Source organism: Geotrypetes seraphini, chromosome 6 (assembly GCF_902459505.1).
Source record: "Geotrypetes seraphini chromosome 6, aGeoSer1.1, whole genome shotgun sequence".
NCBI classification, from domain to species: domain Eukaryota; kingdom Metazoa; phylum Chordata; class Amphibia; order Gymnophiona; family Dermophiidae; genus Geotrypetes; species Geotrypetes seraphini.
This window is the reverse complement of record NC_047089.1, coordinates 255,481,762-255,504,023: the sequence shown is the minus strand read 5'-3', so window position 1 is coordinate 255,504,023 and position 22,262 is coordinate 255,481,762. Positions and strand designations below refer to the sequence as shown.

Sequence of the window (22,262 nt, the reverse complement as noted above, 5' to 3'; positions counted from 1 at the left end):
GAATGGAGAGAGAGTTTTATGGAGGTGAAGGACAGAGAAAGGGGACAGATTTTTAAGGTGGTGAACAAAGGTGGAAATAGGGAAGGTAAAAGGGTAAATGGGAGCCTGAATATGGGGGTAAGACATAAGAAGAATAGCCATATTATTCTATTCTAGCACCCGTCAATGTAACGGGCTGAAACACTAGTCAGAATATAAAAATGCATGTAACATACAAGTCGCCTCAACGACAAACATCATTATAGCCAATACAGACCAGACCATGGAACACATCCGTGACCAGCACTCTGCACTCAACAGTCGTCACTCCTCCTCCCTCAGCCAATGTCAGACCCTATATTTCATCTTACAGAACAAGTGGCTTTGAACTATTTTTGTAAAATTCCGTAGATTTTGCTGTTGACAAATATAAGAAACAACTGTTCGACAAATGACACTAACGGTAATCAAATAGCTTACATACAAGGAAATGAAATACCAGCAGACATGATCTGGAGTTCCTTTCAAGATTTAGAATGGAATAATTATATCAAACTATATAACAAATACTCTAAATCATACTGCGTTCTGGACTCATGTCCCCCGGAAATTATGAAAGCGGCTCCTTTAGAATTTAAACTATCTCTGCTGAATTATTCAGCCCACAACCTAAAAAATGGGAAGTTCCTCACTAATAACGGTCATATAATAACCCCAATTCCAAAAAATAGTAAAGAATCATCAGCGCTGGTAACCAACTATAGATCAGTAGCATCCATTCCATTCATCGTAAAACTCATGGAAGGATTGGTACATGCCCAACTGATGGAATACCTTGATCAGTTCTCTCTCTTGCATGAAACTCAATCTGGCTTTAGACCTTTGTTCAGTACTGAGACAGTAATTGCGGCTATCTTAGATAATCTACGTCTCTTGTTCAGTAAGGGCCTTAATGCCCTGATCATGCAATTTTATATGAGCTCTGCCTTTGACCTAGTTGACCATGGGAAAATGCTACAATGTCTAGTTGCAATTGGCATTAGGAAGAGGTGTTGGACTGGTTCTGAGGCTTCCTTATGTCCCGTACCTATCACGTATGTTTCAATTTAGATCTCTCTGATACCTGGAGCAATCCATCTGGTGTACCGCAAGGATCACCACTATCCCCATTGCTTTTCAAAGTCTACATGAATTATAGTGGAATTAGAAAAGGTTCAAAGAAGGGCAACCAAAATGATAAAGGGAATATAACTCTTTGGAGGTGGAGTGGAGGAAGTGTTCAAGATGCTAGAAGGACACAATGCCTCACACCATGCTCCCTCTGCAGCTCAGACAAAGCCCTGTGGTCAGTGAACAATTGACCACTTTACAGTCGGACCTCCATTGCAAGTGGTTGGGGTGAGTTGCCCTGCTTTGGAGTTGGTTGATGGATCGTCCACTCCTTTGTCCTCTCCCATGCCAAATACACTGCTGTGCTCTGCAACCCTGATGGGAACCGGCATAAGGGCATATGCCACTGAAGTGGCAGCACTGGTGAACATTAGGGAGGGAGCTGAACCATGCGAAGGTCACAGTATGTTAAGACGCTGGAAAACCTCTAATTGCTCCAAAGCTGGCGACCCTGGATTTGACCTGGAAAGCTTTGCAACAAATGCAAGTGACTGCTTTCTGCTCCACAAATGAGGTAACTTCTTTGGTTTCCAAAGTTGACCAGTAGAAGAGGTTAAACAGGACTTTTTCAAGTCAAAGCATAGGGTGCAATACAAAATCTTGTCAGGCAGTGTACCGTGAAGAGATGGTTTGAAATCCATCGCCAACGAAGAACTTTGAGATCTGAAACAAGCATGCAGTTAAACTCTAACAAGAGTACTCGTAGGTTAATTGTATATTCAAGGATTGGAGATGTTATGGTGTATGGGTGAAGCTTTGGAACACTTTGGCTGGAACCTTGCGGTTATGTGTCCAGATTAGGCTTTAAGAAACTATTAAAAGCAAACTTGTCTATCGATGCATTTATGTGATGGGATTTGACTGAGGTTGAGAAGTGTGGCTTATGATAGGTCGAGGATTTGGTTTATATACTCTGATGTTATTCTAAAGTTATTTATGATTTGCCTTTATAATCACTATGGGGCCCTTTTATTAAGGTGCGTTAACGAAAATGCTAAGATGCCCATAGAATATAATGGATGCCTTAGCATTTAGCGCACCTTATAAAAGGACCCCATATCTGCATTGGCAAATTTTTATGGGTTTTTTTTGGTGAACCACGTAGGCTATATGCGGTATATAAACATTTTATTTTATTTTTTTAAATTCTTTATTCATTTTTACAACTTAAAACAAGTGTACTCGGAAATAACATTTAAACTTACAAAATCACTTGAATTTCTGTTACAATCATTTTAAATTAATGAAATTTATCCCCCCCTCCCACCCTTACCATATCATATGTAATCACGTATATCATATCATATAATATATTCTTTTCTACTAATCCAAACAATTAATATAAAATCAGAAAATCCCCCACCCCACCCTCTCATTTGCAATTGTATAATTAAGGGAAAAATGTTATTTACTCGTTACAATAATCTGTTAATGGTCCCCAAACATCCTTGAATTTAGTAAAATGTCCTTTCTGTATGGCTAATATTTTTTCCATCTTATATATATATGACACAAAGAGTTCCATCAGAAATTAAAGTTTAATCTACTCCAATTCTTTCAATTAAATATAAACATTTTAAATAAATAAATGATCCTCAGCAATTTGAAAGTGTGATGGCACGAGACAAAATAATGGACGTACACAGAAGAAGCAAACAGTTGGAGAATTTTAATGGAAGGCTGAATTTACATGTAGTAAACTTTCCGAACCCCCCCTGGATGTCAGCACACGATAATAATTTCCCAGTCAACATGCAAGACGTACTTCTTGAACGGAGAAACTTTAACTAGGACTTCAGCAGAACGAGATTTAGGAGTAATCATCAGTGCAGACATGAAAACTGCCAATCAAGTGGAGAAGGCTTCATCTAAGGCAAGGCAGATATTGGGTTGTATCAATAGAAGTTTCGTCAGCCGAAAGCCTGAAGTCATAATGCCGTTGTACAGGGCCATGGTGAGACCTCATCTGGAGTACTGTGTGCAATTCTGGAGGCCACATTACAGTAAAGATGTGCGCAGAATTGAATCGGTTCAACGGACGGCCACCAGGATGATCTCGGGGCTCAAGGGTCTCTCGTACGAAGAGAGACTGAACAAATTGCAGCTCTACACTCTTGAGGAACGTAGGGAGAGGGGAGACATGATCGAAACATTTAAGTACCTCACGGGACGTGTCGAAGTGGAAGATGATATTTTCTTTCCCAAGGGACCCTCGGCCACAAGAGGGCACCCGCTCAAACTCAGGGGCGGAAAATTTCATGGCGACACCAGAAAGTATTTCTTCACAGAGAGAGTGGTTGATCATTGGAACAAGCTTCCAGTGCAGGTGATCGAGGCAGACAGCGTGCCAGACTTGAAGAAGAAATGGGATACCCATGTGGGATCCCTACGAGGGTCAAGATAAGGAAATTGGGTCATTAGGGCATAGACAGGGGGTGAGTAAGCAGAGTGGGCAGACTTGGTGGGCTGTAGCCCTTTTCTGCCGTCATCTTCTATGTTTCTATGTTCTAAGCTATATTATTTATCTAAATTTCTTTTAAAAATTCCCAGGGGAATTAGAAGGGGAAACAAGCCAAGGAACCCAACTAAGGGCTCCTTTTACAAAGGCACGCTAAAATGCCGCTACCGCCTCCTTTTAAGCAGGCGGTAATTTTTCAGCTAGTGTGCGCTAAAAAAGCTAGTGCACCCGAGTAAAAGGAGCCCTAGATGTTGAGAATATATCTGCAATTCTAGAAGAGTCTATAAGTGAAACCACTTCAAGGGCTGCTCTTTTGGTATCTTATGTGTTTGAACAGGACTTGAATGTGACATTGAAACTATGGGCTCCTTTCACGAAGGTGCGTTAGGGCCTTAGCACGCAGAATAGCGTGCGCTACAATGCCGCGCACGCTAGCCGCTACCGCCTCCTCTTGAGCAGGTGGTAGTTTTTCGGCTAGCGTACCTTCGTAAAAGGAGCCCTATATTATAGACATTCTCAAGAAAAATTTGTGCCCAAAAATTATGGATTAATCCAGAGTTGAAAAAAATAGAAGAAAACTTTCTTTTGGTCAATGAGATGGGAAACAAGAAATCTGGGAGCTACATTCCTTCTGGCAAATCCCTGTAAATGCACAGTCAGAATGGAGGGAACAAATTATGCATTTCATACCCCAGAACAGTTGCTCAGGTTTCTAAATTTGAAGATCACACAGGGTTAAATATTTGGCTAAAGCTCTCAGCCCAACCAAGAAAAGAATGATATGGATCAAAGATCTGAAACAATGTCCAAAACAGAGAATTGGCACTTAACAAAATAAGATAACACTCAAAAGGGTCCAGAGAAGAGCAACTAAGATGGTTAAGGGGCTGGAGGAGTTGCTATACATCAAGAGATTAGAGAAACTGGACCTCTTCTCCCTTGAAAAGAGGAGACTGAGAGGGGACATGATAGAAACATTCAAGGTACTGAAGGGAATAGACTTAGTCGATAAAGACAGGTTGTTCACCCTCTCCAAGGAAGAGAGAACGAGAGGGCACTTTCTAAAGCAGGGGTGTCCAACCTGTGGCTCGAGTGAAGTATTTTGTGCGGCCCCGGTCGAGGGCGATGGAGTGTTTTCCTCTGCTGCCCCTGGGTGTTTACCGTTTTGCCGGCTCCCTCCTCTGTCTTGCTGCAGCGTTTGCGTGTTTGTGCGGCCCCAGAAACATTTTTTTCGGCCAATGCGGCCCAGCGAAGCCAAAAAGTTGGACACCCCCTGCTCTAAAGTTAAAAGGGATAAGATTCCGTACAAACGTAAGGAAGTTCTTCTTCACTCAGACAGTGGTGGAAAACTGGAACGCTCTCCCGGGGGCTATCATAGGGGAAAACACCCTCCAGGGATTCGAGACAAAGACGAGTTCTTGCTAAACCGGAACGTACGCAGGTGAGGCTAGTCTCGGTTAGGGCGCTGGTCTTTGATCGGAGGGCCGCCGCATGAGCGGACTGCTGGGCACGATGGACCACTGGTCCGACCCAGCAGCGGCAATTCTAATGTTCAGCTACAGCGGCATTAATAACACTCAGAATTTAGGAAGTTCATTGGTTGGGCTGAGAACTTTTCAGCACCCCTATATGATATGTTTCATTTCCTTAGATTTCCCTTTTTCTTTATTTTTATTCATATTTTCTTTGTTATACATAAGAACATAAGAACTGCCTTCTCCGGATCAGACCTTCGGTCTATCAAGTCCGGCGATCCGCACACGCGGAGGCCCTGCCAGGTGTACACCTGGCGTAATTTATAGTCCACCATATCCTTATATGCCTCTCTTAAGGAGATATGCATCTAGTTTGCTCTTGAAGCCTAGGACGGTCGATTCCGCAATAATCTCCTCTGGGAGGGCATTCCAGGTGTCAACTACTCTCTGAGTGAAGCAGAACTTCCTGATATTAGTCCTGAACCTGTCCCCCCTTAGCTTCATTTCATGTCCTCTAGTCCGTGTCAAATTGGACAATGTAAATAATCTTCTCTGCTCTATTTTGTCGATTCCTTTCAGTATTTTGAAGGTCTCGATCATATCCCCACGCAGTCTCCTTTTCTCAAGGGAGAACAATCCTAGTGTTGTAAGTCTGTCCTCGTATTCCAGTTTCTCCATACCTTTCACCAGTTTTGTTGCTCGTCTCTGCACCCTCTCCAGCAGTTTTATATCCTTCTTTAGGTAGGGAGACCAATGTTGGACGCATTATTCCAAGTGGGGTCTGACCATTGCCCTATAAAGCGGCATTATAACTTTCTCCGATCTACTCCGATATACTGTATCTGTGTTGTGGGATCAAGAGACATCTTATATTATATTTCTGAGAAATTAATACATCTAGGGCTCCTTTTACTAAAGGGCACTAGAGGTTTTTAGCATGGGCTGGCGAGATAAATGCCCTGACGCCTATGAGAATTGGAGAATTGACCTCGCCAGCCATTTCGTAAAACCCAGCGAGGAAAGAGAGAGCTGTCATATGAGAAAAGGCTAACGAGGTTAGGGCTCTTAAGAGACAGCTGGAGGGGAGGAGGGGAGATAACTGAGGGCTTTAAAATCCTGAGTGCGGCAGATGTAAATCCATTGCTTTTTTCAAAAAGTACAAAGACTTTCTGAAAGCGGAATGATTTTAAAATGAATAGGAGAAAATATTCTTTTTCAGCTCTGGATCTTGTTGCCAGAGGACGCGGTTACAGCGGTTAATGTATTTGAATTTAAAAATGGTTTGGACAAGTCCATAAAATACGATTAAAATAGAGACGGAGAAAGCCGCTGCGATGGAATTTTGGCAGCTACTTCTGACCTGGATTGGCCAATGTTGGAAGCAGGATGGACCCTTGGTCTGACGCGGGACGGCTGGTCTCATGTTCTTAGGTGCAGAAAGTACGATTCAGTCATGTAAATGGCTTTGAAAATTGTAGCCCTCCCCATCTTGAATATACATTCGTAAAATATTAAAGTCCCATGCCCGATGTCCTTCACAAAGTTTGTTTACTGTTTATTCAGTTTTTGATTAAAAGCTTTTTCGATACTACAAAGCGTTGTACAAGGTATAAAATAACATTTAAACAAAAATATAAAATTAAAACATACTTTCCAATTATGGCCCAACAGGCCATGGACACAAATAGAGAAGGGGGGGGGGAAATACAATTGACCAAACTGACTCTGCTCTTCACTGCTCTTCTTCTATTTCCATGATACCTTTTTGGGGTTCATAGACAACTCGGCGAAAGACAAAGGCGCGCGCAGACAACTGAGCGCAAGACGGAGGCGCGCGCCGCAGAAAATTACTGTTTTTACGGCTCCGACGGGGGGGGGGCGTGGGGAGCCCCCCCCCCAGTTTACTTAATAGAGATCACGCCGGCGTTGTGGGGGGTTTGGGGGGGTTGTAACCCTCCACATTTTACTGTAAACTTAACTTTTTCCCTAAAAACAGGGAAAAAGTGAAGTTTTCAGTAAAATGTGGGGGGTTACAACCCCCTACACCCCCCGCAACACCCCCACAACGCGGAGCAATCTCTATTAAGTAAAGTGGGGGGTCCCCCACGCCCCCCCCCCGTCGGAGCCGTAAAAACAGTAATTTTCTGCGGTGCGCGTCTCTGCGCTGTGCTCAATTGTCTGCGCGCGCCTTTGACCTGACACCCTTTTTGGGGCCTGAAGAAATTCTGCTCTTCAGCTGACTTGTAGTCATGGTTGCATGGGTTCTGATGATGAACAGCACAGCTACTGCTTTAGAGGTGTATAAGTATAAACGAACGGCTTCCAAATACTTGAAACCATAATTTCTCTTCCAAAGGACAGAGTGAAAGTAAATGATGAAAATGATTCTCTCACCTGAATTATCCAATCCAATCATCCAATCCTTGGTTTTATCTACCGATTCATCCCTACAATAGGGCTCGACTCTGTAACTAATGTTTTGCTGGTAAAGGTGGTTTTCAATTAAAGAGAAAAGGAAGTGTGGCCTAGACCAGGCGGTCGAGAGGAACTGTCTTCAACTTTTGGAAAGTCTGTTAATGTCCCCAGTGCCTCCAATTCCATCATGTAAAGCTGGAAAGAAGGTTCTATAGGGGCTGAGGCTTCGGGCAGACAGTCTATGCGCAGAAGAACTGGTTCTGCGGGTTACAAACTTCGAGTGTCCCTCCCCATTAGAAGGATCTCAGGCACTGTCTGCACCCCATGGGTGGGGGAGGGGATTCCAGCCTGAACACAAGGGAGTAACACCATTCTGTCTCCCCACACGCCTTTGAACCTAGGGCCAGAGAATATGGGGCTCATAATCGAAAGAGAAAAACGTCCAAAAACCGGCCGAAGTCGGCACTTGGACGAACATTTCCCATATACGTCCAAGTGCCGATAATAAAAACAGGTTTTGGACGCATTTCTAAACGACCTAGGCCTTCATAGTGACGCTGAACAACCAAAGCTAAACGGGGCGTTTCAGGAGGAGTGTCGAGGACGGGAGTTGGGCGGGACGTGGGCCGGCTTAGACTTAGTCGTACAGCCCAGGATCGACGGAACTTGGACGTTGTGACTTAGACCATGTAAAACCCACCTAAAGTCACCAGATAAGCACCACAAACACATAATACAGACCCCCACACACTACCCCAGTGATCCCCCATAAAAATATTAATCACACCTTTAAATTTCAGCCTCCAGACCATCATCACCTGGCATAGGAAAGCCTAGTTGTTCAGCACAGAGGCAGCTTAAGCCGTCTTGGGGGTGGGTTAGTGACCCATAGAGAGGAGGACCCATGCCCATAAGCCCCTGTAATCACTGCATTGATACTTAAACATGTGCACTGCCCTATACACCCCCAAAACCCTTTTTTACTGGCATATAATTGGCTCCTGCAGCTATACGGGCTATTGGGGTGGTAGATAAGTGGGTCTAGGGGATTCTGGAGGTAGTTTGGGGGGCTCACCGTGACCTATATGGGAGCTGTAGTTAGATGATGACATGGCACCCTTTTTATGAAGTTCACAGCAGTACCCTGTAAGGTACCCCACTATTTAGGTGGCATGTCTGGGTGTTCAGTCCATCACTTTGAAGATCCCTCCCAGATTATGGGGAACCACAAGTACAAGGGGGCACTCGGAGAAATTAAAAGAGGACAGGTTTAGAACAAACGCCAGGAAGTTCTTTTTCACCCAGAGGGTGGTGGATACATGGAACGCGCTTCCGGAGGATGTGATAGGCCGGAGCACGTTACAGGGCTTCAAAGAAGGTTTGGATAGGTTCCTAGAGGATAAAGGAATTGAGGGGTACAGATAGGAGTAGAGGTAGGTCATAGGGATAGTCAGGGACCACTGCTCAGGCAATAGGCCTGATGGGCCGCCGCGGGAGCGGACCGCTGGGCGAGATGGACTTCTGGTCTGCCTCAGCGGAGGCAACTTCTTATGTTCTTATGTCCAACAGGGCTTCTTCTAGGCGTTTTAGACTTGGACGGAAAGTTGGATGGAAATGTGGTATAAAGATGGACGATTTAGCGGCTTGGACGATCAGATCGGCAGGACGTATAGTTAGACGATTTTCAAAAGGGAAAAAACTTGGATGTATTTTTTGAAAATGTGTCCTAAGCTATTTTTTACTTTGAACGACTTGGACGAAAACGGACATAGACGTTCCTTTCGATTATGCCCCTCCACGCTTCCAGGTACTGCACACTTGAGATGGCTGCATGCAGTTTTTGTAGGCATACAAGGTTCTGAATAAAACATGGTCTAGAACTTATTACCACCATTTGAAAACATTTAGCCAGGCAGGATAAAATATTTTAATAATTGATAAATGAGGAGAAAGATCCGAGATCAAAGAATGAAACTCCCGTTGGGGGAGGAGACTTGATATAGAGTCTTTCTGTGGCTGCAATCAAAGCAGTTTAGATATTATATATAGGAATTTATTTTGTATCTGGAGCAACAGAGAGTGAAGTCAGTGGTGTAATAACAAGGGGGGGGACTCCATCCCAGGTGCTGTTTTGGCGAGAACATAGGCACTCATTCTCATCCCACTTCCCTTCCCCCATACCTCTGTAACGTTCCTGGAGTGAAAAGCAACCCCCAACCTGCTGTTGCGCCAGTGTCGGCTCTTCCTCTGACATCACTTCCTGGACCCACACCTAGGAAGTGATGTCAGAGGAGAAGCTTGGGTTTTGCTGCTGGCACCAGGAACGTTACAGAGGTTCAAGGGAAAGGAAGCAGCACGCGCATTGCAGGAAGGGGCAGGGAAGGAGCGTGTGGAGATGGGAGGGGGGCAGTGAAGAGGATGGGGGAGGGGTGCCACTGCCCCAAGCACCTCTCACCCTCACTACGCCATTGGGTGAAGTGATTTGCCCAGAGTCACAAGAAGCCACAGTGGGCATTACAAAAAAGGAAATTAGACGGCTTCGGATTGTGCAAAATACAGCTATTAAGATCATTTGTGGCGCTAAGAAATACGACCATGTCTCACCTCTCCTGTTAGAAACATAGAAATATAGAAATAGACGGCAGATAAGGGCCCACGGCCCATCTAGTCTGCCCACCTTAATGTCCCTCCCCTACCTTTGCCCTGTGAATAGATCCCATGTGCCGATCCCATTTGGCCTTAAAATCAGGCACGCTGCTGGCCTCAATCACCTGTAGTGGAAGACTATTCCAGCGATCAACCACTCTTTCAGTGAAAAAGAATTTCCTGGTGTCACCTCGTAGTTTCCCGCCCCTGATTTTCAACGGATGCCCTTTTGTTGTCGTGGGACCCTTGAAAAAGAAGATATCTTCCTCCGCCTCGATGCGGCCCGTAAGATACTTGAACGTCTCGATCATGTCCCCCCTCTCTCTGCGCTCCTCGAGCGAGTATAGCTGTAATTTGTCAAGCCGTTTTTCGTATGGTAGATCCTTGAGTCCCGAGACCATCCGGGTGGCCATTCTTTGCACCGACTCCAGTCTCAGCACATCCTTGCGATAATGCGGCCTCCAGAATTGCACACAGTATTCCAGGTGGGGCCTCACCATGGATCTACACAATGGCATAATGACTTCCGCCTTACGACTGACGAAACCCCTTCGTATGCAGCCCATGATTTGTCTTGCCTTGGACGAAGCCTGCTCCACTTGATTGGCAGAATTAGTTATAAAATCTTACTTTTAACCTTCACAACAAGACTAAATAATCAACCGGAGTTTATTAACAGACTTTTAATTCCTTATAATTCTTTAAAATCGCTTCGTTCGATGTCACAAAATCTTCTCGTCACCAACACGTTGCGTTCCAATAACTTTGCGGTCACTGCCCCCCCCCCTCTCTGGAATTCACTGCCCAATCATTTGCGCAATGAATCCGAAATAAAACAATTTAAATCAAAATTAACTGTCCTCTTAAGGACAAAAACTAACAAATTTTATCACCTTTTACCCTAACCGATTGTATTTTCCCTTTTTCTTTCACGATTGTAGTTCTTCCCTTTCTTTCCTAATGTTTGAAGTAAGTCCATATGTGTTTTATTAAGTCACTTTGGCTTTGTCTAGTATCCCTGATTTTTAATCTGTTTTTATGTAAATTTTATATATTGTACACCGCTTAGAAATTTGATTAAGCGGTTTAAAAATTTTTTTTTAATAAACTTGAAAAACTTGAATCCAACCCAGTTCCTTTGGTTCTCAGGCCATGCAGTAACCATTAGAGTATTTAGGGATGGCTTGTGATTGCATGATGGCTCCAGTGCTCCCACTTAGTCAAATCCCTCCCCGTATTTATCTAATCTAATACTTGATTTTATATACCGAGACTTCAATCTAAGAGAGCTTGACTCGGTTTCCAATAGTTAGATTAAGCTAAAAGAAACATAGTGGAATGGATCTCAAAAAGGATTTATTACCAAAGGGAACCAGAACTTCTCAGCAAAAGGTGGTTTCACTTGTCAAGGATCTCTAAATGGAATATTGCCAATAAGAAGTTGAAAGCAGTATACGACGACACAGCAGTTTGCAGGTTAGAGCGCCGGCCTCTTCTCACCCCTGCCCACAAGAAAATCTCAGGCCCCAGCAAAGTTAAACAAGATTTAGAATCAGAAAATAATATTAAAGATTGAACTAGGCCAGTTACTGGGCAGACTTGCACGGTCTGTGTCTGTGTATGGCCGTTTGGTGGAGGATGGGCAGGGGAGGGCTTCAATGGCTGGGAGGGTGTAGATGGGCTGGAGTAAGTCTTAACAGAGATTTCGGCAGTTGGAACCCAAGCACAGTACCGGGAAAAGCTTTGGATTCTCGCCCAGAAATAGCTAAGAAAAAAAAAATTTAAATTGAATCAGGTTGGGCAGACTGGATGGACCATTCGGGTCTTTATCTGCCGTCATCTACTATGTTACTATGATCTCTGCCGCTAATAACGGTGACTAGAGCGGGGATAGGCAAACAATAGCCTCCAAGCCCCAGAACCAGCCCACTGGCATAACAAGCTATTCCTGCCGCCCAGCCTCTCGTAGGGTTACCCTATAGCCTCCAGAAAAAGGAGGACATATTGAGACATTCCACTGCTTTCAAAGGAAGTAAAACCCGGATGTCTCAATCCGTCCTCCTTTTTCTGGAGCCTTAGGGTAACTCTACCCAGAGACCATGGCCTTGAAACGTCACTCTGAGCTGCAGTCTGCTTTTAATGACACAGAAATACCTGCTGTAATATGGGTTCTATAAAGAAATTCCCGTGATGAAAGGTTCTATTAATTCTAAAACTCTCGTTCAAGAAGTAGGGTGACCAACGAAGCAAAGAATGGGTTCTTTTACTAAGCGCTAATGTACGCTTTAACCCAGCAAAAATAGCCTAACCTGGGACGTGCTAAAGCGTTCTATGTGAGTTTCTGCATGTGGTAATTATTTCTTCTTTTTTTGGGAGGGATTCCGCCAGGGCAGAGAGTGGACAATCCTGTATTTAAACAGCTAGGCCCTGAGTCTGCAAAGCGCGTCTAAGGTTAGGCACCGTTTGGACGTCCAAGATAGGCGTCCTTTGTGAGGTGCATCAGGGCCTGATTCTATAAAGGGCGCCTAAATTATTGAGCAATAAGCTTGATCAGTGCCTATATTGGCCACTCAACATCTCAGAATCGGCTTTAATTGGACTTAATTAAAAGTTAGATGTCCAGCTCAAAAAACTTGATTCTATAATGATGTAACTTCACTGCATTCCTGCAGCCTCTCTTGTGTTAAACCGTCTTGAACTGAAAGGTATGGACGGGATATAAATAAAGCTATTATTATTATTACGCCACTCTGTATATAGCCTTCAATCCTTAACCCTACTCCCCTCCGCTCTCCAACCCAACCAGCAGATTAACCCTTCCCCTTGACTGTATCCATGACATCCTGTTTTTCTGTTTAGATTGTAAGCTCTTTGGAGCAGGGACTGTCTTCTTTGTTACTCTGTACAGCGCTGCGTGCGTCTGGTAGTGCTATAGAAATAATTCATAGTACTAGTGTGAAGAGTTTCAGCCTTTGGGAAACAGAGCTGAGCTTGTGATGTCATAATGCCTCATTCCACCAATAAGAGCCAACCTCATCAGTGATGTCATAATGGCTTGATTGTCCTGTACTCCCCTCTGCCCTCCAACCCAGCCAGCAGATTAACCCTTCCCCTTGACTGTATCCATGACATCCTGCTTGTCTGTTTAGATTGTAAGCTCTTTGGAGCAGGGACTGTCATCTTTGTGACTCTGTACAGCGCTGCGTGCATCTGGTAGCGCTATAGAAATAATTCCTAGTAGTAGTAGAAGAAAGATGGGAGGGGAAGATATGATAGAGAGGGGTAAATATCTTTGTGGCACAAAAACACAGGAACTGATTGAAAAGAAACTCTGTGATGAGAGGCCATAGGATGAAGGTGAATGGAAACAGACCCAGGAGTAATCAAATTTGGGGAACAGCCTCTTGGTGGAGAAAAAGATGGTAGCTGGATTCAGGCAAATTTGGGACAAGTACATAAGAACTCTAAGGGAGAGGAAGGGATTGTAGATGCCATAGATCAGTGCCGTGGCAGATTCCAGGTGTGCCGCGAGCCACCTGAGGAGGAGAGGCGCCGGCTGACTGCTGTTTTTTAAAAAGGGCTGGACAAATTCCTGGAGGAAAAGTCCATAGTCTGGTAATGAGAAAGACATGGGGGAAGCCATGGATCAGTAGCATGCCCTGGATCGGTAGCATGGAATGTTGCTACTCTTTGGGATTCTAGAATGTTGTTACTCTCTGGGATTCCGGAATCTTGCTATTCTTTGAGATTCTGTATGGAATGTTGCTACTCCTTGGGATTCTAGAAATCTTGTTACTCTCTGGGATTCCGGAATCTTGCTATTCTTTGGGATTCTGTATGGAATGTTGCTACTCCTTGGGTTTTGACCAGATATTAGGGACCTGGATTGGCCACCGTGAGAACAGGCTACTGGGCTTGATGGACCGTTGGTCTGACCCAGTAAGGCTATTCTTATGTGTCTCTCGCAGTGTATCTCCTGCTATCTGCACCTCTTCCAAACCCTACCACCGACAGCAATAGGAGTCGTAGGGCCACAGCTAGAGCACATCCTCACATGCGTAGACATCTACGTAATGACATCACACATGCATGTGACATCATCACGTCAACATCAGCACACTTCCAAATGCCCTCTAGCTGCAGCCTCGCGTTTAGTGTGCCGCGGCTTTAAAAAGTTTGCGGCACACTGGCATAGATGGGCGGACTGTATATACCATATGGTCTTTATCTGCCTTCATTCTTCTATATTTCTGTGTTTCTGGACATTAGAATGGAGATGGGGGATCAGGATCTAAAGCCATTGTAAATCTCTAACATCAGAAGACATGAGATGGTGCAGCAGGAAGGTTTGATGACAAGCAGTCCAGTAACACCCCAAGGTACCCCATATCAATCTAAGTAGAGTGGGTTGGTAACGGGCTCCAGATTATCAGGACAGGCTGATCTGGTCCTGCCCCCCCTCCTCCACCCATGAACGTGTATTCCTGCTCTGCCTCTACTGATTTTCCTAAGTAAGAAAAGGCGAAATCAGAAGCCAATGCAGGAAATAAGTAAAAGTAGGACTGGATCAGTCTGTCCAGAAGAACATAAGCTTCAGAGACTTTAAATACCATCATGGCTACAGGGATTAAAACCAAATTAGACCAATGGTTTTCAATCCAGTCCTTAGGACACACCAAGCCAGTTGGGTTTTCAGGATGTCCACAATGAATATGCATGAGATAGATTTGCATACTAAGGAGGCAGTGCATTCAAATTTTATCTCATGCATATTCATTGTAGATATTCTGAAAATCTGACTGGCTGGGTGTTTGGACAATTTTTAGGGGGGCCGCCGCGGGAGCGGACTGCTGGGCATGATGGACCTATGGTCTGACTCGGCAGAGGCCATGCTTATGTGCTTATGTGCTTATGAGACAGACATGGGGGAAACCACTGTAATTCATTATTTTTTCTGAATTTTTACTTTCCTATTGATGATGGATCTCTTTTCCTTTTATTTTGTACTATGTAAACCACTATGATGATGTATCAAACAGCGGTCAATAAATACCAATAAATATAAACAAAACAAACACTGCTTGTCCTGGGATAGCTAGCATGGAATCTTGCTACTGTTTGGGGATTCCAAATGGAATGCTGCTACTGTTTGGGGTTCCCAAACGGAATGCTGCTACTGCTTGGGGTTCCGGAATCTTGCTACTCTTTGATGTTCTGGAATGTTGCTACTATTTGGGTTTCTGCCAGGTACTAGTGACCTGGATTGGCCACTGTGAAGGTGGGTTACTGGGCTAAATGGACCACTAGTCTGACATGTTCTTATGTTATGCCCTGAGGACTGGATTAAGAAGTAGTGGGATAGAGGCTCCTACTGCCCGTTCCAACTCCTTTCTGCGAGGGCTCCTGCTGTACAGGGAGGAAGCAGCTGGTTTGGGATTTTAGATGTCACTTCCTGTCCTTTTCAAACCCAAGCTTCATATGGGGCTTTCGGACCCAGCCTCTCCCTCTGGTGAGGCGACAGGTTTTCCTGCTTTTGTCCTCACCGTTCAGACAAATGCTGCAGAAGCTTTCTTGGGTGTCTCATCACACCCCTTCAGACCTGGCTATTATCCTTTCTTCCCTAGGCTGCATTCAGACATGTGGACAGAAGCCTCCTGTCATTTGCAAAAGACACTTAATTGTAAGCCTGGGGCCGATAGGGGAGGGCAGCAGAGGGGGATGGGACGGCTGGGAAGCGAAACGCCAACTCAGTAATTCTCAGCAAACACTGAGAAACAGAAACATCTTCACTGGAGGAACAAGAGGAGAGGGAGAAGAGGGCATTGGGGGGGAAGAGGAAGACTGGCAAATAAAGCTGAGCAAACAAAAGCTAACACAAGGAAGCAGTAGGGGGGAGTTAAATAAGGCTGCTGCCCCTCCTAAGAAGAGAGGATGAAACCCCAAATTCTTTTCAGAGCCCCTCTGCTGCTAGTGGCTTTGCCTCTTTGGTGGTCTGAGCCTGCTGGCAACCCCTAATCTTCACACACATCACAATGTCGCATGCCCAATGCTAGTTAGGATGGAGTTAAAAGTGTCTGTATTTGAATATAGTCTCTTACTGCAGAGTGAATATGGACTACAAAGCTCAGGATGTGTTCCTTCCATACAGACCGCAATAAATCAATATGGTGGCACAGACAGTCTCCCGGTCCCCGCTCTGAATTCCAAATTCTAAATTTTGAGAAAGACACATGAAGAAATATGTTGCAAGAGTGAAGTTTTTGCGTTTAAACCGAGGGACCAGAGCATCAAACAAGATCAGTTTACTTTGTTGCAATTATTGCATGAACGGCTACAATTTAGTTGGTAAATTGAGTAGCGCTGACCTTTGTTTTGAAAGGGAAGGGCCTGCATTTCGGGATTAAGAGTACTATTGAGAAAATAAAAAAACCTTAAAGAAATCGAAGTACAATAAGGAGATTAACAAGTATTTTGGGAATAAAAGGGGGGTTTGCCAATGACTGTGGGCTCTTTTTACGTTTTTAGCGCACTAACCCCACGCTCAATGCTGGCGTTAGCTTGCGCTATTCCGCGCACTAATGCCCTAACGCAGCTTAGTAAAAGGAGCCCTGTATGTATGAGCCAAAATCGGCACTTATGCTGAATTATTTGACACCGACCAACTGTGCAGGAGACTCTGTATTCCGAGGCTTTTCCCCCCTTAAATTAAACCAACAAAAATTGAAATACTGTTAAATCTGCTTTGGAAACTAAAAATAAATGAGGAACGGCACTTCTCACTAGTGGGGTTATATATTTTGATTCAATACCTTCTCCATCTTTCAGCTGGGTGACATCATTCTGAGGGCAGGGCACGACGATATACCACCCTCCCTCCCGCCCATGATTTTCCACACTGGGAAAATCAGCTCCATGTACTGGCTAAGATTTACTGACACCACCAGTGTCCCCGATCACCGAGCTTCACTTTCACCTGCAGTTTGAAATTGGGTTTTCTTTTTAACGATAAAGAAACCCGGCAGGAGAGGGCGCATTCATTCCTGGTTTTTTTTTTTTTTCCCTTGCTTTGATTCAGGATTCTCTGAATGGAACGTTGCACGGAGCCATCTAGTTTCAGGTGCCAAGAACAGGCCTATTTGGAGGCCATTCTATACAGAAAATTAGGTGTCAACCTTTCTTTATAGAAAATACGAGTGTGCAAGATGAAACACGCAGCCACGGTTTGCAAGGGAGCCACAGAGTCGGTGCGATTGCTCACATTTGTTGTTTACAGCATGTTATAAATCTACATGTGTGAATGTGGAAACCCCTTTGCAAAGCACTAACAATTGCATCTCGAGGTTTTTTCCACAACACTGCTTAGCTGGAAAATAGCCATTTATGCATGGGTCCAAATTCAGAAATAGAAAAAGCGAAAGCTAGATGGATGCTAGGGTGCATAGAGAGAGAGGTATGGCCAGTAGGAAAAAGGAGGTATTGATGCCCCTGTATAAAACTCTGGTGAGACCTCATTTAGAATATTGTGTACAATTCTGGAGGCCGCACCTTCAAAAAGATTATAAAAAGGATGGAGTCGGTCCAGAGGAAGGCTACTAAAATGGTGTGTGGTCCTCGTCATAAGGCGTATGGGGAGAGACTTAAACATCTCAATCTGTATACTTTGGAGGAAAGGCCGTAGAGGGGAGATATGATAAGAAACATTTAGATACCTATGTGGCGTGAATGTGCATGAAGTGAGTCTCTTTCAATTGAAAGGAAGCTCTGGAATGAGAGGGCAGAGGATGAAGGTGAAAGGGGATGGAAAATACTTTTTCATGGAAAGGGTGGCGAGTGCTTGGAATGGCCTCCCGGTGGAGATGAAGAGTGTATGTGAATTCAAGCAAGTTTGGGACAAGTATGTTGGATCCCTGAGCAAGGGATAGTAGCGGATGGAATGAATGGGCAGACTGGATGGACCACATGGTCTTTAGTGGCCTTCACTTTTTTCTATAAATAACAAGAATAAGGACGTTTAAGTATGTTCAAAGCGGCTCCTCATAAAACCACGTTCTCTGTGCCTGACATTAGAGAATGACACAGTGACAAAATTCATCACCGTTCCCGTCCCCGTGGATAACTGCGGGAAACCATCTTCATGTCATTCTTTAAGGAGAGAGGGAAGAATCAGAGTATGAATGGCCACAACCACTGACCCTCAAGCTTTGCTTTGAAGAATGCTGGTGTAGAAGGACTGAGGTTGAAACAGACACTACAGAATGACAGTTTCTGGTATCCAGAGCAGATATTGTGATGTCATAATGCCTCATTCCACCAGTGCCTAAGAGCCAATCACATCAGTGATGTCACAATGGCTTCATTATCCTTGGCTCACATAAGAATCAGAGTATGAATGGCCACAACCACTGACCCGCAAGCTTTGCTTTGAAGAATGCTAGTGTAGAAGGACTGAGGTTGAAATAGACACTAGAAAATGACATTGGATTATTTCCCGCAGTTATCCGCGGGGACGGGAATGGTGATGAATTTTGTCACCATGTCATTCTCTACCTGACATCTTGCACATCTGCTGGGAGTAATGTGTTTCTAGAACAGCGCCCCCTGCCTGAGAGGAGTGCGAGGAAAGTGCATATTCTAAGACTTCCACCCCCATTTCTAGGAAATCTGCATATCAGACTAGGATTTCATTTGAAAGAAGGTTCTCATGAATCTGACCCACATAATAGAGTCAGTTCAGAATCTTGCACGCAGGCATGAGAAACTGGGCTGGGGGAAAGAGATTTAAGCCTTTCCGAAACAGACCTGAATGCAGATCTAGAGAGAGACTGTTCTGAAGGGCTTGGAGCACAAGCGGAGTGGGAGAGGCTGGTCAAAGCATTCTATTCTTAAATCCCTAAAGTCCAGGAGGCCAGTTCTTGCAGCTGACACCTTCCCAGTGATCCTCTGGTTTTTCAAATGCTTATCTACCTCGTTCCTGCCAAAGTAGTTTCACTGCAGGCCACAACCCATCCCGAGTCCATTTTCTTAGCGTTAAAGGGTTGTAAAGCTCTTCCGGATCTTGTTATTAAGCAGTGCAAAGACAGCAACCAAAGAAAAGCAAGTGAAAACAGTGAAGGAAACTGAGCAAAGAGTTCTTAAGTTACACATGAGTCTGTGAGAAGAACCATCAAGGAATCTGTTGGTGTGTGGGTGTGTGTTGGGGGTTGGCAGAGCAAGGCAAAAATGAAAAAGACTAATGTTACAGGTATGAAAAGAGGGGCAAAACCTCCATCCATTTACAGGAGAGAGGGGGAAAGGGAATGGGGACTGGTTAGAGCTACAGCCTCAGCACCCTGAGGTTGTGGGTTCAAATCCTGTGCTGCTCCCTGTGACCCTGGGCAAGTCACTTAATCCTCCAGTGCCCCAGCTACATTAGATAGACTGAGAGCCCATCGGGAAAGATAGGGAAAATGCCTGAAGTACCTGGATAACTACAAAAAGGCAATATGCAAGTCCCAATCCCTTATGCCCCCCCCCCCCCTCTTTTGAGGCTTTGGCATTTCAATGCTGACATTCAAAGCAGTGGGCACTGGAGGATTGAGCGACTTGCTCAGGGTCACAAGGAAAAGCAACGGGATTTGATCTCACAACCTCCCACCCGTGAAACCCCAAGACAGTAGCAAGGGCACCACAGATGTTCGATCAACCTACAGAGATGGGCAGATGTTGATCTTCTTCCCAAAGGCAGGGAGAGGGAGATGATGGTGGTATCTCTAGGCCAGGCAGTCCCACTGGGGGAGGGGGGACACATGAATAAAATCACTTCCAGGGCTGGGATTCCTAGATGGTCCTTTTGTGCCCCTTAATCCGTGATCACCCCAACACAATCCCTCCCGCAACCCTGTAAAAACACAGAATGGAACAAGCTGCGCTTAAAAATTCATCTCTCCAAATACATAAACAATGACAAAAGCCATTTACCCAGGAAACACTTTCTTTGAAAGCAGGTTGTTTTCCTCATAGGTTTTGTCCTGACCGCACCTGCTGCCCTAGGCTACTGCCTAATCCAGCCCTGACACCGCACGACCTGAACTAGAGAATTTGACTGGGGTGCCCTGATTTCACGAAAACTTCCTGACAGAAGGCTCATAAATGAAGTGAGATCCAGATGGGCTTAAAATACCCCCCCCCCCCGGCTGACTTGTGGGGTGCCTGTGTCTTTCAGTGGGTGCTTTGGAGGGAGCAGAAAGCTTCAGGTTTGGGGAGCCCCGAACCCGAAACACATGCGGTGGATGCAAAGATCTCTCCCCAGGACCTGCATCTGCCCCCTGGCCTGGAGGGGAGACGTGTTCACGGCTGAGCCTTTCCCGGGGGAGGGGGAATGGGCTGCAGCCATTGCGATTCTGCTCAGGTAGGAGAGACGCGTCGCTGGGGATCACCGGCTCCTCTCTCGCCCTCCCCCCACCGGCTGATCGGCAGAGAACGAGCAGCAGCTCTTACCGTGTCCGCTGCTCCCTCATGGCGGAGCCCGAAGATCGGGATCGCGGCTGGCACCGGCGGCCTCCGAGAAGCTGCAGGCTAGACGGGGCGGGGCGACGGGCAGGCCCCGCCTCCACCTGCCAGCCCGGCCCCGCCCCGTTAAGGGCGCCCCGAGGAGTTGCGCCGGCCGCGCTGTGCATCGAGCGCAATCCCCAAGTGGGGGCGCTTCACAGTCGCACCTACTCTGGACAGCGCTGCGTACGGCCGGTATTATGACGAGGAGGAGGAGCAAATCTGCACCCCCCCTCTATAAAAGTCACTCGGCCAAGTTTATGTCCCCGAGAAAGATGATATGAACTACATTTTAATTGTATATACACATATGCTACATATTCTGAGTGTGGGCAGGAGATTACCGTATGTACTCGAATATACGACAATCCGAATATAAGTCGAGGTACCCTTTTTCCTTCAAAAAAGGAGGCTGCCCCCAGTTCTTATGAGTCCTGCGAGAACTGGTGGCAACCGCTCAGCGCCGGGCAGGAGCGCATAAAGCTTGCTCCGCTGGACCATCAAGGATTCAAAAAGGTACATGGGGTGGGGGGAGGAAAGTAAACAAAAATTCTCAGAGTCAGCCAGGGCAGGAGACGGGACCCTCCAGGTCATACGGCAGGCCGGTGAAGGCCTGCAACAAGTCCAGCAGGTGTGTGTGTGTGGGGGGGGGGGGACGCTGACCCAAATATAAGCCGAGACCCCTATTTTTGGGCCCCCAAATCTTGTCATATTCAACTATATACATGGGTTATAGCACTGGTTCCCAACCCTGTCCTGGGGGACCACAAGCCAGCCAAGTTTTCAAGATATCCCTAATGAATATGCATGAGAGAGATCTGCATACCTGTCACTGCCATTATATGCAAATCACTCTCATGCATATTCATTAGGGATATCTTGAAAACCCGAATGGACAGGGTTGGGAACCACTGGGTTATAGTGTATGTCAGGATACAATGTGCACGGAAGCGGGAGAGCATTGTGATGACATATGACAGGCATAATTCATTTTTAGCAGTTCACAGATCCTGCTTTACGGAATTATTCCTCCATTTATTCATGATTATTTTTGCCTTATTTGATTTTAATATTTGATATACTGCTAAAGACCCAAATGTTGGCCCAAGTATTAGAGCGGTTTCCATAAGGTTGCCAGATTGTCCAATTGGAAAATCTGGACCACTAGACCCGCCCAGTTCCACCATGTAACGCCCTAATCCTGCCCCCAGTCCCGCACTAGCCCCGCCTCCGCTGCCTGCTCTTGTCAGCAGGGAAGGAGTTCGCACATGCGTGGATGCCATGTGATGACGTCATCACGGGGTATCCACGCATGCACGGACTTCTTCCCTGCTCGATGCGATTTGAGGAGGCTTTTCAAAACCCGAACAAAGTGCCGGGTTTTGAAAAGCCGTCCGGACGCCTGAACATGTCCTCAAAAGGAGGAGATTTCCGGGGAAATCCGGACGTCTAGTAACCCTAGGTTTCAATTTGAAAAAAAATCTCATCATTCATATTATAACAGGTTACAATCTTAATAACATTTTGCACGGTCTGTGTCTGTGTCTGTGTATGGCTGTTTGGTGGGGGATGGGCTGGGAAGGGCTTCAGTG

At 45.4% G+C, this 22,262-nt stretch overlaps 1 protein-coding gene across 13 annotated transcripts in view; it reads right to left on the bottom strand.

Annotated features, from left to right (window-relative positions):
• DMD (dystrophin) overlaps positions 1 to 22,262 on the bottom strand; it is a 2,510,493-nt gene that overhangs the window by 145,615 nt on the left and 2,342,616 nt on the right. The window contains exon 1 of one of the 13 annotated variants that reach the window (XM_033949696.1): positions 20,620 to 20,697. The exons of the other annotated variants lie outside the window; for them this stretch is intronic. Within the exon in view, the coding sequence (XP_033805587.1) occupies positions 20,620 to 20,639 (20 nt within the window). The 5' untranslated portion in view covers positions 20,640 to 20,697. Of the gene's footprint in view, positions 1 to 20,619; positions 20,698 to 22,262 lie in introns of those variants that run through there. 13 annotated transcript variants of the gene reach the window in all.